Raw genomic sequence first — 27315 nt, forward strand, 5'->3', positions numbered from 1 at the left:
AGCCACCATCGGGTCTAACGCGATTAATTCTACAGGGTTTGTGATAGATGTTTGCCAGAATCGAAAAATGAAAAATGAGACTGCAACATCTTCCAGCCGAGATATTGATACTCGTGACGGAATACTTCTGTGACCACGCCGGCTCCTTTGCGATTTCCAATCTAAAGTCTTTCCGACTCGTCTCTAAACGGATTGCTGATATCACAGCTCCAGCCCTCAACCGACACACGCAGATTGCAATTTCAGCGTTGTCACCACAGACGCTGCGCAAACTCGAAGAAATCCTGCAACACGAACGTTTTGCTACGACGGTCCGCAGACTCAAGCTCTCCGTGGCGTATTACGACGCCCTACTCACTCGGGATTTCTCTTTATTCGCAAAATATATGGTTGACCGAGAATTTCAGATTCGCACACAACTTTGCGGCGAGATTAGACAGTGTATTAACAATCAGTTTTCCCTCGCTTCGAAGGAGTGGCGTGCCGTGGGCTTTGGCTTCTATGAAGAAAACAATCTCACCCATTATCAAAGCCTCCTCAAAAAGGGCCACAGCATTTATTGCCATTTACTCAATGAACAAGAAGTGGCTTGGCATGATAACTCATATATGACCCGACTCTCAGCCTTACTGAGAAGGTTGCCGGCTTTAGAGCAAATAGTGATCACGGACAAGGACGAGAACGCGCTGGGCTTGAGCGCTGATATAGCTAAGGATCCTGCGGTGGCCATTCGTGCTGGAGACTGTGAACGCACATTACCCCAAGAGTGGTGTGACAGTTTGCTGATAAAGTTCTGTTCCCTGCCGTCGTACTGGCAATCATGTTTCTCATGCGTCGAAGTCCAAGCCAAAAGAATTCGTCATTTCACACGGGAGCCACCTCCAGCTGAACTGCTGCCCGCCATCTTCGGAGTTCTTGAGCATGCGAACATCTTTCCGACGCACTGTCACATATATTTATCCACCCCTGTCAATTATGAAACTCTTGAAATTTCCTCTGGCTCGTTGCAATGTATCAGCCGTGTTGTGCGCAAGGCAACTGATTTGTCTCTGGGTTTCTACGGCCTAGATCGACATTTCGGCCCTTCCTCTGCACTCCTGGACCGCAAGAGCATTGGAAAACAACACCTGTATAATCTCTCTCGCGCATTTTTCAACACAGACTCTGTTCAGTCAATCAAAATAGACACTTCGCTTCATTGGTTCGTAGCAGGAGAACCATGGGGGGATGTGAAGCTCTCAGATCTTCTTCCATACCGGGAGCGCTGTTGGCCGAATCTCAGGGCCATATCTTTGATTATCGAATTCCAGGGACAGGATCTCAGGCAGTTGGTGGAACAGCACAAGGGATCGCTTAGAATCGTACACGCTCATTCCTTGCTGCCGAAGGAAGATCTGGTGAAATATATCAAGGACACTATCGGGCCTCGAGTTGAAGAGATCCTCTTTTGTGAGCCCGCTAGAACCGAATCTCGTCGCTTTTCTCGAAATGCGGCCTTCTTTTCGCCGTGGGGTCATCGACATATTTTTTCGAGTTGAGTTGCTCGATAAATACGGGCACGTTTTCTTTCCTCCTGGTTATTGATGTGGGAGTAACCCGACTCTAAATATCCGCTCCCCTTCCCTTTTCTTGTTCTGTATTTTAATGGTAATAGATGCACTATCTAATGACCGATAATGGTGGTATCCCAGAGATCGACTAATTGATTCGGGAATGTGCAATGAATGATGTTTCTAGTTGAATGTGAATATCCTGATAGACGGGCAATCAGGTGCTTGGGCGATAACCAGCGGCTGTTGAATCCCTTCTGGGGTCTTTGTGTGAACCCATCTATTGAATACAATAGAGGTAGTCAACTGCATACTAAGATAGTAAGCGTGTAACCTTGTGTTGCGAGGTATTTCGAATCATTCGTGGGACTCGCAAATGTTCTGGTCGATCTCAGGCGGATATGCACGTGATTCGAATTTAACACTAGTACATATTAAGATTAGTGTCGCATGCCGAGCTCCAAAACTTTTTCCAAAAGTGCACAAACCGACTCTCGCCGGGTCTAATCCAATCCCTAGAACTCGCGAACAACTTTACCCTCGCATTCCTATATTACCCTCTTGTACGGTTGTGGGGTATTCACTGAGGTCGGGACAATCAGCCGTCGTGCTGAATGATTACTTCTTGTGAGGGCAGCCTAGTGAACTTTTTCCTGTTTTTCACGATACCGCAAAAGTCGAAAATTTTGTGTTGAATTTTCGTCATCCCGAGCGAATAGCTTTCAATCCTATCGAAGGCGTCTTTCCTGCCGCCAACAACTCCAATCAATCTCATCTTATTCTCCCAACGATTTAAGCCAATTTAAAGAAAATGGCCTTTGGACCTCCGCGTGGACGGGGCGGAGCACCCAGAGGGCGTGGAGGTGATCGTGGGCGTGGTGGACGTGGTGGGAGAGGTGTGTATTCATAACCATTTCCCTTTTTTTGAGGAAATTTCCGTTGCTGTTGGAATGGACCTGTGTGCTGGTTTGCTGTGATGCGGTCCCGCTATTTGCGCCTTTTCGCTCTGAAACGTTGAAGCTGGAATTGCAAAACAAAGATTTATGTGGGATGTGAAGAATTCGTTGACTGACTTCACCATTCACTCCCATTGTTAGGGGGTTTAGGATTCTCAGACCGAGGGGGTGGGCGTGGTGGTGGTCGCGGAGGCGGTAGAGGTGGCAGAGGAGCCCCTCGTGGCCGTGGAGGTCGCGGAGGCGGAAGAGGCGGCGCGGGGGCTAAGGGTGGTGCCAAAGTTATCATTGTAGGTTACCAGCAGTGAAATGGTGGTTTCAGCTTTTGAAACAGCTATTTGTTCCGATGGAGTACCATATTTTTGTCTTTCTTTTTATGCGCACACCTGACTCATCGGTATCCCTGAGTAAAACAGGAACCCCATCGTCACCCCGGTGTCTTCGTCGCTCGTGGTGGGAAGGAAGATCTCCTTGTTACCAAAAACCTCACACCAGGCGAATCCGTCTATGGCGAGAAGCGTATCTCCGTTGAGTCAACTGCACCTGCCGCCAATGGTGAGGTCCCCGCTGCCACCAAGACTGAGTACCGTGTATGGAATCCCTTCCGTAGCAAGCTGGCTGCTGGTATCCTCGGTGGTCTCGACGACATCTACATGCGCCCGGGATCGAAAGTGCTGTATCTCGGTGCCGCCAGTGGGACATCCGTCAGTCATGTCGCTGATCTCGTAGGACCTACGGGGACCGTCTACGCTGTTGAGTTCTCTCACCGCTCCGGTCGTGACCTGATCGGAATGGCTACCCACCGCACCAATGTTATTCCCATCGTCGAGGATGCCCGTCATCCCCTTCGCTACAGAATGCTGGTTGGAATGGTTGATGTAATCTTTGCGGACGTTGCCCAGCCTGACCAAGCCAGAATCGTGGGTCTCAATGCCCATCTCTTCCTCAAAGCTGGTGGTGCTGTTATTGTTAGTATCAAGGCAAACTGTATCGACAGCACAGCTAAGCCTGAGGTTGTGTTCGCCAGGGAAGTCCAGAAAATGAGGGAGGAGAAGATAAAACCTAAGGAACAGCTCACACTAGGTCAGTATTATACTCAAGCTATACGTTTGTGTCTCTCAGCCGTACCCTCTGAATGCTGACAGCCGACCTACAGAACCTTTCGAACGTGACCATTGCATAGTTGCTGGCATCTACCGGCAGACTTGATTAGTCCTTTTTGAATTGTGTTGCATTTCTTTTTGAATCTTATTCTCCTGGCTCTGCTTTTCTTTATTGGTTTTCTCTCGTTTTCTTGCCTGAACATGATCTGAAATCTCCGGCGTTTGAGTGCGTTTCCAGAGAAAATTTTTTGTGGGTTGCAGTTAATACTATCAATGTATGACGTTTCAAATTTCCTGTACTGTTTTCCTTTTTTCTTCTCTTGATTTTGTTGGAATTTTGAGTAAATCAAAAATGTCGGATTTTTCCCGGTTCCGGTTCCGCCAGTTTATCTCTTGATATGGCCAATTGAAATGTCACATTGCATTGTACATTATACCGTTATGTTGGACATTGTTTTTTGTCATCGAAGGATAATCCTGCGGGGATGAAAACATCTGCGAAAGTGACTACTATCCCAGCCGGCATGTTGCTTCCTATCTCAAATCAAAGACCGAAAATGCGTTTAGCGTCTGCAAGATATAAGCTCGAACAAGCTATGAAAGTGAAATGGGATTAGTTTCTCCCCACAAGGATGACATGCCCAAGATGTATTGGAGGAGCTCATAGCGGCAATCTCTGCTCTGACTGGGAGCCGTCAATATGTAGAGCAACGCACGCTCTATCGATTTACCTACCCCGCGAACGGCAAAACAGTTCCCCGCTCCCCGATATTCTTGAGAGGGCAAACGCGAAAACAAACAAATATAAATAAAATTGATGTACGGCTCAAGTCAGAGACGACAGATCCACAAAATGCCAACTTCAATCCTAATAACAGGGGCCGGGGGCTTCATCGGCCAAGAACTCACCACCGCTCTACTCAACGCCACACCAGCCGACACAACCTTAACCATAACCGACATCACATCGCCTCCCATCCCCACCCGCGCTAGCAAACACGCATCCCGCGTAGCCTCCATACAAACAGACCTAACCTCACGCACCGCCGTGGATTCCCTCATAGACTCCGGCGCTTCACCCCCGCGGCGTTACGATGTCGTCTACATCCTCCACGGGATCATGTCCAGCGGCTCCGAATCCAACTTCGATCTAGGAATGAATGTAAACCTGTTCGCAACACAGTATATACTTGATAGGCTGCGCCGGACCATGCCCGGCGTCAAAGTCGTGTATACCTCTTCCCTCGCGGTGTATGGCCCCACAGCGCCTGGGTTTGTCATTACGGAGCGGAATATGCCCCAGATGCCCACGTCATCGTACGGGATGGAGAAGATGGTCATTGAGCTGTTGCTGAACGATTACTCGCGGCGCGGGTTCTTGGATGGGCGGGTGATGAGGTTGCCGACTGTGACGGTGCGCGCGGGGGCGCCCACGCAGGCGGCTAGTAGCTTCGCCAGCGGCATATTGCGGGAGCCGCTGAATGGGGTTAAAAGCGTGCTACCTGTGAAGAAGGAGACGGAGTTGTGGATTTGCTCGCCGTATACGATTGTGAAAAACCTGATACATGCAAAAGATGTGCCGAGCGAGGCGTTCGGGGACTCGAGGTCGGTGAATTTGCCGGGGATTAAGGTGTCAGTTCAGAAGATGTTGGATGTTTTGGAGGTGGTTGGTGGAACGGAGAAGAGGGCTCTTGTTGAAGAGAAGCCCGATGAAGACGTCAACCGGATTGTGCAGGGGTGGTCGCCGAATTTTGATACGGCGTGGGCGAAGTCTTTAGGTTTTTATGAGGATATGTCGTTGCTGGACAGTGTGCAAAGGTTTGTGAGTGAGTATCTTAAATAGGGCTAAACAGGGATATTTTGAATGTTCTGCTTCTCTGGAAGGATGAATCATCTGGTTAAATAGTTAACTCTTCAATCACCAAATGAAGGCGTCGAGTTGAGGTTACCCCGGGGTTGGAACCGCGGTATATGATTTTTCAAAAGCAGAAATAGTTGATAAAGATTTTCATTCATCTACCTATGATTAGGAGATTCCTTTGTCAATTGTCAACTTAAGAAGTATCATCTTCTGCTTGTTGGACTTGTGTCATGCGCAAAATTTTGCCAATTTCTCTGAACTCTGTTGAACCGCGGGCGAATATACAGGAGTAGCAGTGCGAATGGAGTGGCTCGAGAACCATTCCTATCTAGACTACCCGTGGGTTGCTATGTGCGTCCTCTGGGGGTACTGGTGAACGGTAACGCGCCTCAAAGTATCAATCTCGACGACGGCCTAGGAGTATATATGGCGTTGAAGTGACTGGAACGTCTGACAAACTATTCGGGCTCACGTTCCTCGACCCCTGAGCTGAGTTTGCTGTGGATGCAGAGCTGGAAAACCAGATATAGGGATGCTGAAAGATATATTTGAAAGACGATTTTCCATTTGTCAAAAGCACACCACGGCCTGGAGCTCTGGTGAACCCACTTTGATCAATGGGATGTTAGATTGAAATAAACTAACTGGTGGAAAGACACCACCCCTCCTTATGATCAATGATCAATGAAACAGGATAAGTAGTGCTTACAACAAAGATGCAGACTACTCTATGTTTGAGTTTCTTAATCAAACTATGGAGAGATTGGAGACTTAAGGATTGGAACATTCAGCCTTTGCATAAGTTAATATGATAGCATAGAACCCAAATCAAATGGCAAACGCCCATACCAACACAAGAAAAAATAAGAAGCATGACTTCAAATGGAAACAATGGACTCAACAAGCTCTGCCTGCAATAGTTCTAAGTTTTGTTTCTTTCGATTTCCTCCAGTTTGACTTTTGATCCTTAGTGGACAACACTGACAGGAGACGAAATCTCACCCCGCGCAGTAACGAAGAATATTCTTTGCAAGGTGTGGTCTGGTGCATAGCGTTGAAAAGGATATAGTAGTATGTATGCATGATCGAACGTGCGTCAGAGTGCTGTAGCAGCGAGCTCAGGACTGCTCTATTCAGTCAGCATAATTACTGTTCCCAATTCATCTTTGCGAACAGCCTACAGTAGTCACTACGTGATATCAAACTATAACTATGGTCTTGAATACTGTTTTAACCCAGCCAATCAGGAAATCACGTTATCTGCCACCAATCTGTCACTAATCCGCAGTTATGGTTTTTTTTTTTTTTTTTTTGAGAAGTCTTTGAATGAGAATAACTAAACAACCATATCAATTCAAAAAATAGGTGTAAGTAAGAGAGCTAGATATCTCATTTATCTCTTGATAGAATCGATTTTTATTTTCATATCATTATTTCTTAGATATGATACAGGTCAGAATATAAACGCCACTTTTTATCATCCACGGCTACACTTTAGTAGTATATACAATCTTATCATCAATCTAGCATATATATAATATAAAAATACATCTCAGAGATAGCCATATATCGTATTAATCTGTGTATTCAAGCATTACTTATATAGATTTGTGATGGAGTGGCTATGAAGCAAAAGAATTTCAATCGACTCTCATACAAATTGCTTAGTACGGAGTATTGAGATTTTCATTTAAATCTAGCGTGTGCAAGGACTTATGTTCCACACCTTCCGTAAATAGAATTCAATGCTGAAATTCATTTTCGTAGAATTAGTGTAAGTCACTCTGAAATACTGATTGATTCAGTTGACAGAATCAGTAGTGGTTATTTTTTTCTATGATGTTTGGTAGAAGTTCAAATTGGGTTAGTACAAACTTCTTTCACGGGTCATCAAACAGATCATGTGACCTCGGAAGCTCTGCATAATTTGCCTTCTCCCGGAATCTCAAACTTCATTCGACATTCGCTGAATATTCTACACGCCGTCCAAGCCTCTCGTCCTGCACCGGTCCCTATTCCCTTCTACCTCCTTCATAATGGCTTCCCGGCGACTGGCTTTACACTTTAACCAGGCTCTGCGTAGCCGCGCAGCCTTGAATGCCGTTCAACCTGTGAAGCGAGGCTTCGCAACCCCCGTTACCGTTCCCACCACCACCCAATCGACAACCCTCTCAAATGGCTTAACGGTGAGGCATTGGTGTTGCTGCCATGGAGATAAATCGATGCTAATATTCTGTAGATTGCGACTGAGTACTCGCCGTGGGCCCAGACATCGACGGTTGGCGTGTGGATTGATGCGGGAAGCCGGGCAGAAACCAATGCGACGAATGGAACCGCACACTTCCTCGAGCATCTTGCGTTCAAGGTCGGCCATGCTACTAGAATTAACTATTAATCTTCTATTTTGAATTCGTTGCTCATGAGTTTACAGGGAACCAACAAGCGATCGCAACATCAATTGGAACTTGAAATTGAGAACATGGGTGCACACCTCAATGCCTATACCTCGGTACGTGGCGTTATTAAACACTCCATTAAAAGAAGTATCATAAACTGATGGCGTGGCTGTTTCCTTACAGCGAGAAAATACTGTCTACTACGCTAAATCTTTTAACGCCGATGTTCCCAAGGCCGTCGATATCCTATCGGATATTCTCCAAAACTCAAAACTAGAGACTGCCGCTATTGAAAGGGAACGGGATGTCATTCTTCGGGAGCAAGAGGAGGTTGATAAACAACTCGAAGAGGTTGTATTTGACCATTTGCATGCGACCGCTTTCCAGAATCAGCCACTTGGACGGACCATCCTTGGGCCCAAGGAAAACATTAAAAGCATCAACCGTGATAATTTGGTGGATTATATCAAGACAAATTACACAGCTGACCGCATGGTCCTTGTTGGTGCTGGCGGGATTCCCCACGATCAACTTGTAAAACTGGCGGAACAGCAGTTTGGCTCTCTCCCTAGCCAGCCTCCTAGCTCTGCTGCTTCCGCCGTCGCCGCTGAGCAGAAGCGCACACCCGACTTCATCGGTTCCGAAGTTCGCCTCCGTGATGACACTATCCCTACTGCAAACATTGCTCTGGCTGTCGAGGGAGTCAGTTGGAAGGACGACGACTATTTCACCGCTCTGATCACCCAAGCCATTGTTGGTAATTGGGACCGTGCTATGGGTAACTCCCCTTTCCTTGGCAGCAAACTGAGCCACTTCGTCGGCCACCACAACTTGGCCAACAGCTTCATGAGCTTCTCCACCAGCTACAGTGACACTGGGTAAGTTTGAGCCATTTTGCTTTCTTTTTCCCCATTCATCTACGGTGCACGCTAACTTTGATCCCACTTTTAGTCTGTGGGGTATCTACCTCGTCTCTGAGAATCTCACCCAACTCGACGATCTTGTCCACTTCACTCTCCGCGAATGGTCTCGCTTGTCATTTAGCGTGACCGAAGCTGAAGTAGAGCGTGCGAAGGCCCAATTGAGAGCTTCTGTCTTGCTGTCTCTTGACGGCACCACTGCCATCGCCGAAGACATCGGACGACAAATCGTCACCAGCGGTCGCCGCCTAAGCCCGGAGGATGTGGAGCGTGTGATCTCCGGAATCACTGAGAAGGATGTCATGAGCTTCGCCCAGCGGAAACTGTGGGATAAAGATATTGCCATCAGTGCTGTGGGCAGCATTGAGGGTATGCTCGACTACCAACGCATCAGGGCAGATATGAGCCGGAACTTTTCATAGATGTAAAAACAAACGATTCAAGAAAGTACGAATGATAGATAGGAAGACCCCAAAACAAAAGGTCTTCCCACAATTCCAGGGTTCTAATACACCTCTGTTCTATACTAATACCGTCGCTATCTAGATGTTGTTTATTATTATTTTTTTCCCTGACTTTTGTACCTTCTTTCTGCTCTGTGTTTGGTGATTTCTAGATAAGCATGGGGGTTGAGAAGGGGAAGGGGGCCAAGACATGTTGCGTTTTCATTGTATAGTATGGACATTTATATCCGCCGATATACTCAAAAGACCTGTTTCCTTTGTTCAGTCACGTATTGTTCAATTATTCTCCACCGGAATGCCCTGGCAACTGCTAGATGAGATAAGGCGGCATTCCTAGAGAAATCGTAAATTGAACAAAATAGCCCCTTAAGTTGATATCTTCAGAGGCGAATCCCTGTAACTTACTTCGTGCACGAGCTGCGTTGGTATTAAAATCAAATGTGGCCAATGAGACAGAAGCTTCTTCCAGTTGGTACTGCAAAACCATGGGAGAGTTTTTGTTGCTTGGTTCTTGTCACACCTTTTCGTTATGCTTTTTCTCAAGCAAATTAACTTGATAAGGGAAGCGAAAGCTATTCGTCATCCCGTACCTGCCGTTGACTTAACCTTGCCAATAACCTCACAAACTCAGGCACAGCCGGCTATAAAATTATCAACATGACAGCCATGAGTAAAAAATAATGTATGAGGGACGTGAGTTTCCGGTAATTGCTGTACGGACAATCCCGACGTACCAGATAGGCCGAGGCAATATTCCTGCGGGTGGCATCTCTGGTACTGGGGGCGAGCGGGTTGATGTCATTGAGTCCGATGGCAATCCGCAGGTGGCCATTTCGGAAAGCAAGGTGAATAGAGAGAGCTGTGGTGGGATAGAAGGGAGAAGAAGAACGGGCCCGTTGTTTCGATGGCTTGGGGCTTCCATCTTTTTAATGTCCACATTTGTAATTGCGCATATATGCTTCCACAATTCCATATATAAAGGGCACAAAGCCTCCCTTCAATTGAGCCAGAATCCACATGAATGCGCCCCTCGTCGCACTGAGAACCAAATCAACATTCCCTTTCTGCACTACAGTCGCCTCCACCTCGAGCTGCCATATACGTGACCCATATTAAGAACGCCGTACCCGATTCCCCGCAAATACAAAGACACAGCATCTAAAATGTCTCCCCAAAACAAAGCCCTCTTCTTCTCCAAAATCCCCACCGGATACCCCGTGCCGGGAGAGCACTTAACCATTCAAAACGTCCCAATTGATCCCTCCACGCCAGCTCCAGAAAATGGAATCACTGTTCAATCTCTCTACACCAGCTTCGACCCTTACATGCGTGGTCGCATGCGCGATTCCACCATCAAATCATACTCCCCGGCTTTTGACCTTGGAAAACCCATATACAGCCGCTCTGTTGCCAAAGTCCTGGCATCCAACAACAGCAAGTACAAACCGGATGATCACGTCATTGGCTTCCTGCCCGTACAGGAATATGTCTTCCTGCCACCGGAGGCCCTGGAAGCCATCCAGCTGCTGGACAATCCCTTAGGCCTCGAAGATACCCGCGTCTTCTTAGGCCCGCTAGGAATGCCCGGCCTGACCGCATACTCATCTTTAATGGAAATCGGCAAGCCGATCAAGGGCGAGACGATCTTCATCTCCGCCGCGTCCGGGGCAGTGGGCCAGGTCGTGGGCCAGTTGGCGAAGCATCTGGGTCTGAAGGTGATTGGCAGCGTCGGTACGGATGCCAAGTTGGATTATATCCTGAATGAGTTGGGATTCGACGGCGGGTTCAACTACAAGAAGGAGAAGCCGCGTGATGGACTGGCGCGCCTCGCACCGGACGGGATCGATATTTACTACGAGAATGTCGGCGGGGAGCACTTAGAGGCAGCCATCGATGCGATGAGGGATTTTGGTCGCATTGTGGCCTGCGGAATGATTTCGCAGTATAATCTGAGGCCACAGGAGAGGTACGGGATTAAGAATATATTCATGGTCATTTCGAAGAGGATTACCATGCGTGGGTTTATTGTTGGAGATCATGGAATGGGAGATAAGTGGGAAAAGCAGCATAAGGAGACTGTCTCGCGGTGGATTAAGGAAGGATCATTCAAACCCGCCATTGCTGAAACGGTGGGGATTGACAATGCAGCGGAAGGCCTGGTGGGCATCTTCCGTGGTGAGAACTTTGGGAAGGCCGTGTTGAAGTTCCAGAAGGTTTGTTGAGATTTTTTTCCCTATCTTTGCACCTCCGTGCTCCTGCTTAGCAGGGCAATCACATCCCTTTTTCCTGCTTTTTTCTTATTTTATATATATTTAGTAATGTCCGGATTTTATGAATCGTGAATTTCTAACGTGTTCTTAGTAACGATGATAGAACATTTCAGAACCCAGGCTTTAATAACTGGTTGCCAGCGGGAGGCACGGTTTAATTTATATCGTGATGAGAATGGTATAAGGATGAGATAGAAGGATGAGAATGGCTGTCTGTTTGAAAACAGTTTGGGAATCTTATCTTATAAAACCATTATTTGCTGTATTAACATTCCCCCATTCATTGTATATAACATAGAGTGCAAATATATGGACAGTTGAATACTCCTAGCAGTATTTAAAATCCATCTGGCGAGGAGTCTGCAAATGCTGCTCCCAAGGAATTAGACAATCCGAAGCAATTCAAAATCTTTCTCGGGAAATAGGAGTAACAAACATACCTAAACGCTGTCATTTCACTCTCTTCCCCCTCTAACAATCGGCCAACAGCTGCTTTCCTGCTCCAATTCTGAATTATATAGTAGCTACGTCGTCCACTTTTTAGCTCTCTGATATCCCAGTCCTCTGCACTAGTCCTCTTTATAGCGGACCAATCACATGACGTTGATTACGCTGACTGATCCAACCAACCGAGCCGAGGAATCCAATCCCGAGGACAACCTCAACTCATTCATTTATCTCGTCTTGCTTGCTTGTCAGAAGGAACCTTGTTACCACTCCCCTCAATTCCCCTGCCAGCTGTAGAGGACAGAGAAGGAAGTCTTGTCCAGGATATCCGTAATGGCATCCATCGTGCGCCCCTCAGCTTTTGTGCTGGGAAGAAGCTTCCTTGCCAGTTCCACTCCCACCCGACATACTGCTTTCTATTCCACATCTCGGGCGACCTCCTCAATTGTTTCTCCTCTGGCAATTGCTTCAACGCTGAAGCCGAGTCTCCTCCAGACGAGGCGAAGAGATGCTGCGGTTAAGGTTGCTGGCTTCCATGCGACCAGCCGGAGGGATCTCTTACCCCCCCCGCGACGTGAGTGCTCCGTGCTTTTCTTGTGCTTCATGCTTAGATGGTTGCGCGAGATGGTTGAAACAAAAGAGAGCGGATAGCTAGTGTCTCATATTGGTTGGTCGATGACAGGGCGCTAATTAATTGTCATATTTATCTATTGCAGAAACTATTCAGGGAACAAGTACGTTCAGTGTATCGCAATCCTTCCACTGCATTCTAGGCAGCCAACGACAGAGTGCCCCTCTCGTGGCATAAGCCCTTAGATTATATGCTAATTGCCATGATATTCATTTAGTGAACGATGCGGCTCCTATCCCCCCTACATCTCCATCCCACGGCAGCTATCACTGGACATTTGAAAGGTGCGTTTTGTTCCTCGAGCAAAGGGATCGAAGGAGGGTAGCGGGTATTTTGGGGTAAATTTGGCCAGAAACTAACAGAATCGTATAATTAGATCTGTCGCCGTGGCTCTCGTCCCCTTGACCATTGCCCCTTTTGCCGGTGGATCCGTTTACCCTGTTATGGATGCGGTGATCTGCGGCACCCTTTTGATGCACTCACACATTGGTTTCCAGTACGTATTCACTACGCCTGTGTCTGTATTCACACATTTAGGGATCCGTTTTACATTCTGACACAATAATTTTTCTTCAATGGAATCCAGGGCTTGCATCATAGATTATATCCCCGCATGGCGTATGCCCAAGGCCAGGAAGGCATTCGACTGGCTCCTGCGCATCATGACCCTGGTAACTGCAGTCGGATTATACGAGTTCGAAACGAATGACATTGGCATGACTGAAGCTATCAAGCGGATTTGGAAAGCGTGATCTTTCTTGTCTACTTTACCTTTTTCAACATTGATTATCTTTCTCATATGTGTGCGTTTCGTTCTCAAAGGTATTTTTGACGGGTTTCTTCTCTAGCTTTCCACATCGGCGCTTTTTTTTGCCCATATTCTTCTTCCCCGCCGCTTTTCTTCACGTACAATATTTTTTCCTCTCTAGATGCTAGCCTCACCCAGATACTGTAAAAGTTCACTATCTTCTTTTTACTCGATAAGGACATTAAAATATATCATATCTATCTATCTGTACCCCATCCGTATTGCTAACCATACGACACGTAATATGGGACTGAATCAAATACCTTTTCAATATCCCAAAACGCCATTACTCCGCGAGGCCTCAAATATCAATACCAGGCACTTTTAACAGAACTAGAACACCTCAAAAGAATAAATGCCATCCTCTCCGTAGCAAGTCACTCACTCCATTTCCTCCCGATCCACCTCCGCAGCCTCCCCATCTAGCAGCTCCTCGTCATCCGCAATCATCATAACCTTCTCAATCAACTTCAAGGTAGCCCGCAACGGCAATCCAATAACATTATCATAACTCCCCTCAATCCTCTCCACCAGAATCGACCCAAGCCCCTGCACCCCATACCCGCCCGCCTTATCCACCCCCTCCCTCGTCCGCACATACGCCAAGATCAGCTCATCCGTCACCGTCGAATCGAACCGTACAATTGACCCCTCCACCGTCGTTTCCAGCGCATACCCAGGATCCCGCGCACTCTTCAACGGCACCATCGCCGCCATGGCCGTGTAGACCGTATGGTCGCCCGCATCGCGCAGCGCCTTCAACATGGCAATATGCTGCGCCTCGGAGCGGGGCTTCTCCAATATCTGCGCGCCGCCGGAGGCCGTGGGGTTTACGACGATGGTATCCGCGGCGAGGATCAGGGCGGGCTCGCCCTTTTCCTCATTGTCGATCTCCTGCCGGTAGACCGCCTGTGCTTTCCTGACGGCGGTCTCTAGGCAGTATTCGAGCGGGGAGAGGGTTTTGGGCAGGTCCTCGGCGAAGGACGACGGGATTATTTCAACGTTGGGTAACCCGAGGTAGGAAAGGATCTGGTGCCTGCGTGGGGAGCTGGAGGCGAGGATTACACGTTTGGATCGGAGGTCGATCAGCGTAGGGAGCGCGAGCGCGGGCGGCCGTGGGAGGGTGCGTCCCCCGCTTGTACCTGCGCTTGCGGAGTCTGTGGTGGGCGGGCTCGAAGGGGGCTTTTTGGAGGTGGAGTCAGGCATTTTTTTTTTTTTTCAAATCTTTGATTTATCTAATTATTGTCGGAAGAACTAAATTTGTTCGCTTGTTTTTGTTCCTTTCTATTTTTCGTGAATTTGTTGAGTGTGGATCTCGTTGCGCGGGGCTTAGTTGGAGCTTGGTGAAGTGGTGCCGAAGTATGGTCTATTTAGAAGGCCCATTAGGCGGTGTGTAGATTTTTGGTCTGGGGATTCTTGACGTATCCGATTGATATCTAGCTAGCTAACTGTTTCTGAGCGTTGATGTTCCCGAGTCGAGGTTTTGTAATATACGACGTAGGATGGCTACACAGCCCTGGGATGCCGAAATGTGCAAGGCGGGGGATGGCTGCGCGAGGCTGCGAGGAAGCTCTTCCCCTACAACCAATACAAAATGGATTGATGGAACTTGTACGGAGTAGAAAATGCACATTTTGGAGCAGGAAAGTAGAAAAATTTTTATGTTGATCCATAACTAGGTAAATTGCTTCATGGAAATGCTTTACACACTGAATCGGATTCATGATTTCATGCTGATAAATGTATGGATCAATGCTTTAGACAACAAGAGGAAGAAGAATACATGTACCGCAGAGGGGTCTCTGCGATATGTGCGCTACCAATAAATATGGAGATGTTCTATACAAACATGCAGTATCATAAGAAAAAATGAACACAGAAGCATATGATGATACAAAAGCTCCATGACTGAGCCAAAATGATGAAAAGGAAAAATATGACAAACCGATACATGCTCTCGCACGCGAGATAAACGAAGAAACGCCATTGAATTGTCCACTACCCCCACTTGCTTTGACTAAGGTCCAACCCCCAAAATCGCGGAATATCATTTTTGGCCAGCTTTCTCGACCTTCTCGACTGTTGGATTGCTGCGCATCCCTTGGTTAATATTTCGACTAGGGTTAGGTGATCGGGACGTGCATTTTCCAAATGGAAGAGAAATTGTTCGAAACTTGGCGAAACATCCCTGTTCTCCTTCCTAACCTATTTATTTTCACATATATGCTTTTCCTGTGGTCGTTATCATTATCGTGTTTCTCGTGCGGAAGAAATGCATCTGCCCCTGGTCTGAAAACACGGCCATGGTATCGAAAAGGTGAAAACTGGATTTTTCAAAACTCCCCAATTCCTAATTCTCCATTGCAGAATTGGCTGTATCTCGCCCAGTCGAACCGTAGAAAATGTCGTTGGTGATTGGGGAAAGAAAATCCCAAGGAAAAATAGCAGGTAATAAAGGATAGGTATCAAGTGTTGGTTTGTTTTTGTTCCGATAGTTATTCTATCGTCTCAAAGAGTCTTCTGGAGAACCGCCTCTCTTCTCGATTTCCTCCATCAGTTCTCTCCGCTCCTGCAACTTCAGCTGCATGAAATCCACAGTCTTGCGGAGGACCACGCCCTCACTACGGCCTTGGCCCTCGAGCCCCGGAACCAGTTCAGTCAGTCTGTCGAACCCTTCCCGGATGGCAGCGCGGCGCTTCTGCTCAGAAGCGATGTGGTTATTCTTCTTCTCCTGCTCTGTCAGGCGAGGTTTTTCCTTCTCTGTCGTTGTTCGTGAAGACGCACGAGGGTTTGGTTGAGGTGATGCAGACGAGGTCATTGATACAGAAGAGGGTTCTTGCTTCCTGCTTCTGGTAGCTGATGTTTGGACGACTGTGGAGCTGGAGCGGACTGAAGGAGAGAGGGAGGGGTTGGAGGGAGACATAGATGTCGGGGGCGAATAAGGAGCTGGGGAGGGAGAGGAAGAAGACGAGGACGCCTGAGCACGTAGAGCGGAGGGCATAATCTGGTAATCTGATGTCCACGCGGGCAGGCTTTTGGAAGGGATGGATTTAAATAGCTTTAAAAGACGAGTATAATTAGATGGAGATGGATACTATTCATGCGCATGTCTTCAAGGCCTGGAGGGATGAAAATTGGATTGGACGATAAGAGTCGACAATGTACTGACACACCAGGATAGAAGCACAAGAGAGGACAGGAAAATGTTTTTAACAGCTCGTTATTGATAGAGTCCGGTTAAATCAAATCGTCCTCCACAGAAGATGGAAGCTTGCATTTATCATCTCGTCCCTCGACAGGGAATCCAAGATGCGGGGGACCAGTTGGCAGCATGACAGCCACTAAAATGGCCGTACTTAACCTTTTTCTTGGGCCAACTCGTGGCCAAAGAGTTTCAGTTTCAGCCCGAATCTTGGTCGAGGCCAATGTTGACGTAGATTACTTTTGCGCAACCCTGGGCTGATCCTTGGACAGTTGGTGATGGAGTTCTGGCTGTCTTGTCATATTGTCATCTTGGAGGCCTGAGCATTGAATAATCTTGGAATATTTATTCAACCAGCACATTCTCTGTTCTCACACACCTCCATCCATCCTTGACATCGACATCGTCTATCCCGAGAGCTCCCCTGATTACTTGGAGCTGGCTGCATCCTGACGTACTTCGAAATTCCCAACATGGATCGGGACCGGACGCTTCGGGGATCCTGCTCTTGTGGCCGAATCCAATATACTGTTGTCATCCCTCGCAACGCTGTCACGCAAGCCGAGGTCTATTTTGATACAAGCAGCGACCGTCGTATGTGCATTTCATCATCCCCTTGTCTTTTGTTCTGAGAGATGAATGTAAGCGGAATCGGGCATAGATACGCTAACGAAAACCCTCTTAATATTTTTCATCCAGGGAGATACCAAGCAGCCCCATTGACCGCATGGCTCCGCGTGCCCCTAGAATGGTACCACTCCTCCACAACATCCTACTTCCCAGATGAAACACATGCTGCCATCCGCCGCACATTCATCCCGCCCAATGATCCGCATTCCCAGCGCAATTTCTGTGGCTTCTGCGGCACGCCCATGTCGTACTGGAGCGAGAACCCGCCCGAGGAAGCTGAGTTCATGTCTGTGACTATAGGCAGCTTGTTCAGCGAGGACCAAGGTGCACTGGAGGATTTGGATCTGTTGCCCTCAGATGCGGATACAGATAAGGAGGTTGGCAGTGGCCATGCCACCCCCGCTGCAACTTCTGCCCCTGCCAATCATTCTGCTACGGGCCGGCCAGCTTTGTCTACTGCATCGACCTCTACCCAAATTGGCCCGAGATTCATAGAACCACGTGTCTCTGTCAGGCGTCGGTTTGGCGTCGTCAATGGCATCCCATGGTTCGAGGAGATGATGCAAGGGAGCCGGTTGGGGAGGGTTGGAAAGAGTCGGCGCGGGGTGGGCATCAGTGCTGATAGAACGATGAGGTTGGAATGGGAGGTGAGCGAGTGGCATGATGATGGTTCAGGTCCCATCGTGGAAGATCTCAGCACTGGTTCTGGCTCTGACTATCACACTCCCCCACGAACGTCCAAAAGGAAAACTCCTGAGATGGGTGGTGAGTGAGCGGGCGATGTGAGCGAGTTGATGCTAATTACACGAGTCGGAACGTGTCTGTCTTTACTTGATCGTCTTTTTAGGTGATTTGGCCTCGGTGGCTTTCGGACACCCCTCTTCGTTGGAGCAATTCTCGGGCGTTACAGGTACATGTTCTGTTCTTCATTCTGCTACTGTACTACTAATAGTGGACATCATTTATCGCCTGCCCAGCTACTACAACCATTTACGAGATGGTTCTTTACCATCACTTAAAGGATAACTCCACCTGTTGGGCCATTTGATTTCTATTTTGGCGAAACGATAAACGTTGCACAATCCATGTTGCTATATGTTTTATCCTTTTATAACGCTCCGTACTTCTCTTATTGGATCTCGTCCATGTCTGAAGTTCCCGAAAACTTTGTTCTATATTGCCCTTGAGGTTTAATATAAGGCATTTTTCAAGTATTTCTCACTTTGATGTCGTCCTTTGCTAACTTCAACCTGGAAGCTTGACTCTGGACGCTTCCCCCCCCCTTCCCCCAGGCTATATTCAGGATATCTACCCCGGTCTGACATGCTAGTAATAGTGCAATCGTCTTATATTAACGCCACATGGCGGCAAAGTCGCAAGGCCGTATTGGTCACTTTTGTCTCCAACTGGATATCCAACAAAGCTCATCAATACTATCTGTACTGCGCTTTGTTTCTTCTGTCCTTTGTTGCATCACTGATGGTCAATGTTGCTTTCAAACATTGATATATGGGATGTCTTGTGGTGATTACATCTTGCTTTGGTTTAATATTTCTGTTCCTTTTACTGACTTACAAAGCTTTTTCTCATCACTACTGTGAAACTTAGCTTTGCTCTCAATCTCTCCTGACTTCCTGTAGGGATGCTGTTTAGCTGAGCTTTAATATTGTTTCTCCCCACACTCTATGGGTGCTCATCTTCCACATGCGTCTAACAACCGCATCCTGCTCATTCCCTTTAGTCAGTCATCATGAGACGACAAGCAATGCGCCGAGCTCCCTTCAGGGTTCAAATCACACAAATCACACAAATCTTCACTCAATTTCTCCCTTTCTTCACAACCACCCCCCTCCTCATATAGACCTCATCGCATCCGTGTGTTACGCATGTAAGTCCCCACCAACCCATCAAGGCAGGCATGGCGACGCCACCCCGTTTCCCCCTTGCCAAGCGCTCCCTCGACAGCCTTGGGCTGCGAAGACGCCATGATCCTCCTCCGCCGCAGTTCTTCCGCCCTGAACTTCGAGCTAGAGCGTCAAGCAGCTCAGCACTGGCTCAGCGAGCTGGGTCTATGAGGTTTGCAACGGCAATACCGGAATCTTACATCAAGATGACCAGAACACCACCGAAGAAACGCAACAATAAGAAGAAGAATAAGAAGAAGGGCGGGCGTTCGAAGAAAGCAGTCATCGAGGATCTGCCATTGTCTAAACGTTGGGTTTTGGCTGCGACAAATGCGTTTCGTCCGTCTCGCGAGAATGATGCAAACCAACTTCAGGTTAAAAAGGTGCGTTTTGTGTTTTCAATGTTAGCAGTACTTGCCTTATATTATCTTTGCCATTTTTCTTTCTCGTTCTTTACTCTTTTTTGGTATGAAAATGAATAAATGATAAACGAATATGACCCGAAGTTGTGTTAACGTTTTTTGGATGCAAAAACATAGCTTCGTCGTGTCGCCAAAAATGCCAATTTGTCACCCATTTTTATCCGCCCAGTTCAAACACGGCCGTTTCCTACGCCTCCAGTAAGTACTTCTCGAAATTGGGATTGTCATGCTTATACGTTTTATTTCTTTATTTTTTTTATTTATTTTTCTCGCTGTATATTCTAACTGTTGCTAGGAGAGGAAATCGAGTCTTCACTCTGGGGCGAAGACACGTTCTGCCCAGACTGGTAACAGGAGGCCTATTGAAAAACCTCTTCCAAGCACACCTGAACCAGAAGAGTCTGATATTCCAGATAACGAAGAGGAGCTTCCGAGTAGTTCTAAGAGTTCCAATGAGGCAGAGGACACACATCTTCTCCAATATCAGATAGGAAGACCTGAGGTGTCAGAGAGGTGGCCAGTTTTATCTCCATGGAAACCGCCCCAGTCGTGGGAGTCTAACTATCGACGTGTTGAAGCGCAAAAAAATCTCCAGAAGCTTTCTTCACAGAACAATGATCACCCAGCATCTCCTTTTCCAACGGAAAACCCACCTCCTCTACCTCCATCAAAACCATTGACTCCCCCCAGGAGTACTCTAAGACACAGTCGTCTGCGAATCACGTCAAATTGGCCCACCGAAAATTCTCAACTGGATACTATTTATCAAGCAGCTGAGCCAAATGATCCAATGGAGAAAGCACCTCACGACAATCCCTCGGATGTGTTACCCAATATGATCTCACCGGGGAACCCTGGGGTAGGAACACAGCCACTGGAGGTGAACAGTGAATCGAAGATTATAAACCCACCCATGGGCAACAATGAGAATATCTCATTAAAACCTAATCCATTTCGCAATCGCTACCGAACTGTTTCGTCTCCCCAACATTCTTCCCATTCTCGTCCGCAGAGTGGCTTACGGGAGTTTTCCTTCGAATTCAGCACCGATTGCCCGAGCCCGGAAACCACCAATAATCAAAATCAAATTGTTGCCGATGTGATGGGCGACAAGGAAGTTTCGAATAGTTACACCACTCCTCGAAGCGAAAATGCAGCCTCGAAAATTCCCCGTATCTCTCCACAGGTATTGACTCCTCCTACCACTGGAGAAGTTGACGGGTTAAAGAAAATCAGATCACCTAGCCGCCGCAGCTCCATCCCTATTCCTAGTCGTATGGTACATGCAAGGGACAAGTTTGATGCCAATGCGCTACCCGTTAGTCCTGCCGTGAAAACTGGTCGCAGCTCTACTTCAGGTTACACCGGTACAATTTATGAAGACGAAGCTCTTGGGGATCAAAAAGGAGTTGGGCATCAGCAAACTAGCCAAATTGTTATTGCCAACAAGGTAGACCCTACGGAATCGCGTGGGAATGATTTTACCCTGTCAACGGCGCTCCCTAACGGGTACATAGCAAAGGAGTTGGCAGCAGCAGGCCGTTCTGGACCTCAGCTTCGTATCTCCCCGGAGGCAGACAAAGTTATCATGGGGAATATGACCAATGAGATGGGAGAGTCATCCCAAAATCATGCCGGAAAGCGTGCCAAGCGTCTCTCAGGCTCGAAGAGACTGTCAGGAGATAGCATTTTTGGCAGTTTCACACCAAAGTATCTCATGCACTCGCAGTCTAACAGCTCTTTGAACCCTTCCATTGCTTCACCTACAGAAGGCAAGGTTGCAGCCGCAAGAGATAGGAAACTCAAAAAGGCTAGAAGCACAGATGCTACCTACGCAAAGAAGCAACACGGGAAGAAGTTTGGCACTAATCCTTTCTACGATGATGGGATTGTACCGTCTCCTGGTGTGCTCAACGAGCGATATCCATTCTTGAATAATAGTGGCCTGGAACCTCCTCGTTATTCGGAAGCAGATGCGGCTAGTCATGGATACAAGGCTTTACCATCGTCGCCTCTTGCTGAAAGCACAACCCTCATCGACGACACTGATATCGAGCATTCGCAACTCGGATGCCAAGGGAAACACGTGGTTCCTAGCCCCTTGAACTCGCATACATCTACAGATCAACTCCGTAATAAGAATGAAAATGAATTGTCTCAAGAACGTGACGCTTCCTCAACTGTCCGTCATCGCAGCTCTTCGCAGCGCTTACTTCATCGTTCATCTCGTCATCGCATATCTGAACATGGAAGCCACGGCAAGTCGAAATTGAACAATGTCGCCGCACCGAGCGAATCGGCCGAGTTAACCCAGAAGGATGCATATGAGGCTCTCCGTAAGAAGAATCGAGAGAGTTCAACGAAACACCACTCCCTTTCAACAGTCCGTAACTCTTCTGGGTCTAAGGAGCCTTCTGCAAAGGCAGGTGGTGTGCTATCCAACTTCCGTGGCCTTTTCACGAAACAAAAGAATGACTCGGCAACTTCAAATGCAAATGCAAATGCAAACGCAAATGCATCCAGTTCTACCAATGCCAAACGCAAGGACCTTGAGCGTGTCAAAGCTGCTAATAGTGGAAAATTGAGCACCGGAAGTCCTACGGAACGTTCTTTGAGCCGTCATGCCCGGGGATCTCGTGCCGATAAACGCGTGGAAGACAATCCGAACACACCTTCTCGAGACGCCACTGTGGATCATTCCCGCCCAACATCTGATGCTCTTACCATCACCTCGCAGATGGCAGATTCACCAGCGCTCTCAGGGATCAGAAATGTCAGTGCTCTGTGCATTCATGTCTTGGATGCAGCTCGTGACGAGCCTAATGGAGCCAAGAAGGAGAAACTTATTAAGGTAGTGCCCGCACCATTTTTTCCTGTCCCTGGTTTCCTCGCATGTTTTTAGTATCCATTTTGCTTGACTCCCTTTCCCGTTTAATTAAAAGGAATTCTAACCGCTTTCTAAAACAAATATAGCTGGGAAAAATCCTCGTTGAGGTTGTGAACCACGCCAATGATGCCGAGAGTGCCATGTTGGCGGCTTTGCAGGCTGCAAAGCAGGCCGAAATCGCCTGTGCCCTTGCCAAGGAAAACGCCCTGAGATTGGCCCGGGTTGCTCAAGACTGGATTAATCTTAGTAATTGCGACAGCTAGCCTGCTCTAGGTTCCTTATCTCAACATTTCCGTGGGTGTGCCTGGGCTCGGTTTTCGATCATCGTTCGTTCGGCATTGCCCAGACTTGCCAGATGGCTGGAAGTTTACCAGCTAATAATGGTTCGTACGGGAACGAATGCAAGAGTGTGGCGAAGCCACTGTTTCTCAAGCTCTCTTTTATTCTGAATTCTACTTTTCTAATGCGTTTTCAAAATATTTCAACAATGCTGAGTTGATGTTTGTTAGTCTCATGAGTGAACTTCTTCCATCTTTCTTGTTCGAATTTATTCTATCTGCCTTTTCCCTTGCTCTTCCCCCATCTTCCCCCATCTTCCCCCTTTTTCAATGTTTTGATTTTCATCGATATGCGACAAGAGAAAGATATTTTATCTGAGAACGGACACAACATCTTTCTCGTTTGTGGCTATTCTGATTTTTTATTTGTGATCATATTTTTCTTAATTGTGTATGTTTTACAACTGAGGCGTGGATCAACTTCAGGCGGGCTCCGTTTCTTTTCTATTGAGTTCCAGAGCATGCAATTCCCCATCAGATACCCAAAAGCTCCATCTCTCAAAAGATACCTGTCTGGAAAATCCATGTCCTAGCTCTGACTATTTCATCTGACTGGCGAGTTTACCTAGTCCCTTCTGATCGACTAGACCGGATTCCCAGTACATTTCGCGGATTCCTTTAACTTTTTTATTTATATCCTGGCCTCTGCCGCAACGTGCCCGCGTAGGCGTCTACTATGCTATGGCTCTTTCCAGACATTTCTGTTATCCCCAAGTCCGCTCAATGTGAGTGAGTTCTAGCTTGCAGCTTTAGCTAGCCAAGTTCAACGAAATATTGATATCAATTTTCCTATTCTGGAGATCCCTCTACGGGATCTTCGTGTAAATGATTTCCATTTTGGAACTTTCTAAGTTTGCAATAGTGGATTTTCTTTTCTATTGTCAAACCGCCAGAAGCAGAAACACCCCCCATCCGGTGTATCAGAAATGGCCGGTTCAAAATAGAACACATAAATTACATGTCAAACCTTAGAACAACACTTCGACTGCTGCCTATCTCCATTGCCGGATTGGGAACAACACAACAGCTGTGTTAGCCCAACCGTTGCCTCGTGAACCCCTTTCCGCACGTTTCCACTGCCCAACCCCCTCTTTTTCCCTGACTCACACCCCCGAAAGGGATAAAGGAGAAGCAGTTCACGAATCTCGCTTATCACTAGCTCCAGTCAAGCGAGAATGCACGGGTATATAAAGGGGCATTCACAGCTCTCTCTACCTCCTCTTCTCCTTTCACTCTTTTTGGAATTTGACATGTCGCAACTTCTACTCCTTACTTTCATCATTTTTAAAAAATCGCTCAGCAAAATTTCAATCTTTTGATCCTTTCTTATCCTTTCTGGTTGTATTCTGCTTCCAGGATTGCTGCCTCTACCTGTCCTCTCTCTTTCTTTGCTTTCATCATCTCATTTATATCAATAACCCCTCTGAATATCTATCTTGGTCTCTCTATTCATACCAGCACAGACGGCTCTTGTTGAAGATTTTACTCCTGAATCCACAAGTAGCCATCTCGTGTTTTATGCGTGTTGATCGTCTTCGGAAATATACCTATCTTATAACCTGCCAAGTTGTATGTGGAAATTGACGCTGGATTGCTCCTTGTAAGCAGCTTTGCCTCTTAGAAACTCTGCTCCATCATTTTGCATGCATTGCTAATTTCTACGGATAGCTGCTGAGACGGCAATTTTGGACACTCTGTGTTATCTACAGCAGTTCTACTTTCAGCTTCACAAATACCTACAGTGGTCAAATGACTCTTAGGGAATGTCTTTTGCAAAGACATCGAACAAATCAATTTTGCAGCAAGTATTGCTATTTACCCTTTTTTGGACGCGCCTTTGTGCGTTTCTAGGGCTAACATTGGGTTAGGGCAAGAGCAGAAAGCAGTATTCGGCTTATTCACACAACAACACTTCGCTTAAGGCCGTGAATGCCTTCATTCCCATCCTTGAGGAGTTTTGACCTCCACCTTTCACCCCTGACAATCACCTCACCTCTCTCCTCAAACCTTCTTCCTTACCCTTCATCACATCTTTACACACATTGCATCTTTTCATCACTACTGCTGTTGCCCATTTCGTTCTTCTACTCTATTTTATTCATAATAGAAATTGCCTCCCTTACCCCTTTGTATCAGCTTGAGCACTCCTACACTCAAGCTATACGGCTGCAACGCTTTTAACTATTGAAGAAGTTTTGCTGTCCCAACGCCGTCTACCAGCACGTCTGACCCCCTTTCTGACGCAATGGTCAGGGCCATAATTGTGACAACCCACATCTTGTACATGTTCGCAAGTGTGGCTTTCCAACCCCCTCTTGGCTTTGAGAATGATTGGATTCATATCCCTTAATATTTTCATCCTTGCTCCTCACGCCGCCTTATTCTGTTGCCACAATATTGGCTAAATGGTCTCGGATCTTAGAAGCGAAGGCAATTTTGTCATTTCAAGAGGGTATTGCGATGCGGTGTGTGGTCGTCAGATTTTCCCTTCTGAAGCTTACATTTGCTAACTAGTAAGATAGATCGGCACACACTCAGCTACACGTCAACCTCATTTTTCGAAACTGCGAACAGTACCCCACCATTTTGTTACTATCACCATCAATGCCCCTTTACCTATCACCTTATTTCTTCTTCCCCTTCTGTCGCGAAACACTCCCCTTGTTCGAACTCTTGAACAACTATTCTGGCATTGTTTTCATCTACTTTTCTGTTTGAACATCTCAGCCTCAGATACTTGATTCGACATGTTGGCACATAATTCGGCTTCTTCATCACTCAGTACAATTTCCCGCTGCGCTTGTTCAAAGTGTACAGCTTTTACCAGGTATGTTAACATTCACTTTGCTAACCTCTCCCTCCCCCAATTCCCCTTCTTCTCCGGTGCAAATACCTGGCTAACTATGTGACAGACTCAAATACCTCCTTTTTCTCAAAAATTTTCTGTGTTGTGGAAAATAAGCGTTGAACACTATATCACGTCTGAGAAAACGCTTTTGTCTATTCTGGATGACAAGTCAATCCTTTTTTCCCCGGCTTGTTCTCGTTCTCACTCACGGTTGAACGGAACACATTCTATCTTACCCGTTTACACGCGCTATATCAGCAACCCACGGTGTCACTTGGCCATGTTGTCTAGCTCTTGGCAGGTTTGAAACTTCAGTCGCTCCAATGTGGTGGAATTCTGCACAGTGCATGGCTAATTTAACCATCGACACAGATGGAATTCTTGCTTCTTGTCACGCCAACGGCTTAAACTGCCGTGAAAATTTTCAACTGTCAAATTTATTGTATCAAACAACATTGATGATGCATAGCTTACATCCCCTGCCTCAAAATCACCACAATTCGATCCCATATCTATTCCCGCTACCTCTCAACATCCACAGCGGTCTTTTTCTAGGCACCTAACTCTTCTCCCATGTGTATTTCCGACGCCTTGATGTGCGACTGGTAACTACATCCTCATTCCTGCTTTGCTTCGTTCTCACCCCTTTTTCAGTTCCGTCAAGCTGGCTTCTCTAACATCTTAAGGTTTCAAACGCTGCGTTCTCTACGATATGGAACTTTAAGGCTGCAACGCACTGGTTTGTTTTGACACTGATTCATCCGCTCCCACTTGTTGTTGGCTTTCCTGTACGTGTAGGTTCGACTGACGTTTCTTGCAGGCTACTTCGCGGTCTTCTCAGTGAGCATCCCCGATTTGATTAAGGAATAGAAAGAAGAAATGAAAAAAAAAAAAAAAAAAAAAAAAAAAAAAAAAAGAGAGAGAGAGAGAGAGATACACAGAAAGAGATAAAAAAAGTTCATTGGCCTGTTTGAGTTGGGTATGTATTGGTATGTGAGAGGGAAATTATCCCGAGGAAAGTTGACAAACAGAGAACGAAGATGAAAAAAAAAAAGGAAAAGGAAAAGGAAAAGAAGAAGAAAAAAAGAAATCGAAAGAAAAAAGAAAAAAGAAAAAAGAAACAAGAAGAAAATGGACTGAAGTACAGAGCACACAACAGATTATGGAGAAGATAACCCCTTGCTTTGGCTCACAGTTTCACACTGCCCTCCACAAGCCCCTTTACTATTTCGTACTCACCTTTCAAACCCTCAATTTACCCTTATGCTTCTCCCAAAGTCACACCCTGCTCTCCCCCTTTCTTTCTCCCACAACACGAACAGCACAACCAGCCATCCGATGTACCTTTCATGAACGTTCTTCTGTTTTTGCCCCTCACGATTGTCCCTGGTTGTACCATGTCGCTGCGAAATATCGCATGAAAATATGTCGTGCCTACTTTGGCACCTGAACATGCTTGCTTTTATCAAGAACTTACAGCTTTTGGAAGGCCAAACACAGGAAATCAGCGACTCGGATTCGTCGAGTTATTTTTTTCATAGCCATTCGGACAACAATCCATGGCTCACGCAACAATTTGTCGACCTTCAGAAAGGCAATTCACCAAACCATACTTATTATCAGATATGTCCCCCTTTCCATATTGTCTTGAAACTAATCTCGGAGCATCTTTTTTGTGTCT

At 46.8% G+C, this 27315-nt stretch overlaps 10 protein-coding genes across 10 annotated transcripts; 8 read left to right on the plus strand and 2 right to left on the minus strand.

Moving 5' to 3' along the window:
- Window positions 1–61: 61 nt before the first annotated feature.
- On the plus strand, window positions 62–1712 carry HCBG_01424 (uncharacterized protein; the record flags this gene model as incomplete). The annotated part of the gene is made up of 1 exon (XM_045428474.1): window positions 62–1712. The coding sequence occupies one exon, from the start codon at window positions 75–77 to the stop codon at window positions 1536–1538; it is 1464 nt and encodes a 487-aa protein (XP_045290260.1).
- Window positions 1713–2073: 361 nt separating this feature from the next.
- HCBG_01425 (fibrillarin) lies at window positions 2074–4180 on the plus strand (the record flags this gene model as incomplete). Its single annotated transcript, XM_045428475.1, has 4 exons — window positions 2074–2446; window positions 2648–2793; window positions 2920–3586; window positions 3660–4180. 4 exons carry the CDS (start codon window positions 2362–2364, stop codon window positions 3710–3712), a joined length of 951 nt encoding a protein of 316 aa, XP_045290261.1.
- A 279-nt stretch (window positions 4181–4459) lies between these two features.
- Window positions 4460–5449, plus strand: HCBG_01426 (uncharacterized protein; the record flags this gene model as incomplete). The annotated part of the gene is made up of 1 exon (XM_045428476.1): window positions 4460–5449. The coding sequence occupies one exon, from the start codon at window positions 4460–4462 to the stop codon at window positions 5447–5449; it is 990 nt and encodes a 329-aa protein (XP_045290262.1).
- A 1993-nt stretch (window positions 5450–7442) lies between these two features.
- HCBG_01427 (mitochondrial processing peptidase subunit) lies at window positions 7443–9510 on the plus strand (the record flags this gene model as incomplete). Its single annotated transcript, XM_045428477.1, has 5 exons — window positions 7443–7653; window positions 7707–7832; window positions 7899–7976; window positions 8047–8741; window positions 8815–9510. The coding sequence occupies 5 exons, from the start codon at window positions 7504–7506 to the stop codon at window positions 9203–9205; spliced, it is 1440 nt and encodes a 479-aa protein (XP_045290263.1).
- Window positions 9511–10410: 900 nt separating this feature from the next.
- HCBG_01428 (reductase RED1) lies at window positions 10411–11469 on the plus strand (the record flags this gene model as incomplete). The annotated part of the gene is made up of 1 exon (XM_045428478.1): window positions 10411–11469. The coding sequence occupies one exon, from the start codon at window positions 10411–10413 to the stop codon at window positions 11467–11469; it is 1059 nt and encodes a 352-aa protein (XP_045290264.1).
- A 755-nt stretch (window positions 11470–12224) lies between these two features.
- HCBG_01429 (succinate dehydrogenase cytochrome b small subunit) lies at window positions 12225–13503 on the plus strand (the record flags this gene model as incomplete). The annotated part of the gene is made up of 5 exons (XM_045428479.1): window positions 12225–12533; window positions 12681–12698; window positions 12813–12879; window positions 12972–13091; window positions 13182–13503. 5 exons carry the CDS (start codon window positions 12473–12475, stop codon window positions 13345–13347), a joined length of 432 nt encoding a protein of 143 aa, XP_045290265.1.
- A 281-nt stretch (window positions 13504–13784) lies between these two features.
- HCBG_01430 (nucleotide diphosphatase) lies at window positions 13785–14609 on the minus strand (the record flags this gene model as incomplete). The annotated part of the gene is made up of 1 exon (XM_045428480.1): window positions 13785–14609. One exon carries the CDS (start codon window positions 14607–14609, stop codon window positions 13785–13787), a length of 825 nt encoding a protein of 274 aa, XP_045290266.1.
- Window positions 14610–15903: 1294 nt separating this feature from the next.
- HCBG_01431 (helix-loop-helix DNA-binding domain-containing protein) lies at window positions 15904–16404 on the minus strand (the record flags this gene model as incomplete). Its single annotated transcript, XM_045428481.1, has 1 exon — window positions 15904–16404. One exon carries the CDS (start codon window positions 16402–16404, stop codon window positions 15904–15906), a length of 501 nt encoding a protein of 166 aa, XP_045290267.1.
- Window positions 16405–16814: 410 nt separating this feature from the next.
- On the plus strand, window positions 16815–18371 carry HCBG_01432 (uncharacterized protein; the record flags this gene model as incomplete). The annotated part of the gene is made up of 2 exons (XM_045428482.1): window positions 16815–17199; window positions 17305–18371. 2 exons carry the CDS (start codon window positions 17079–17081, stop codon window positions 18006–18008), a joined length of 825 nt encoding a protein of 274 aa, XP_045290268.1.
- A 782-nt stretch (window positions 18372–19153) lies between these two features.
- On the plus strand, window positions 19154–22711 carry HCBG_01433 (uncharacterized protein; the record flags this gene model as incomplete). The annotated part of the gene is made up of 5 exons (XM_045428483.1): window positions 19154–19522; window positions 19679–19759; window positions 19857–21897; window positions 21946–22412; window positions 22535–22711. 5 exons carry the CDS (start codon window positions 19154–19156, stop codon window positions 22709–22711), a joined length of 3135 nt encoding a protein of 1044 aa, XP_045290269.1.
- Window positions 22712–27315: the final 4604 nt, after the last annotated feature.

This window comes from Histoplasma capsulatum, assembly GCF_000150115.1.
Source record: "Histoplasma capsulatum G186AR genomic scaffold supercont2.2, whole genome shotgun sequence".
Classification (NCBI taxonomy): domain Eukaryota; kingdom Fungi; phylum Ascomycota; class Eurotiomycetes; order Onygenales; family Ajellomycetaceae; genus Histoplasma; species Histoplasma capsulatum.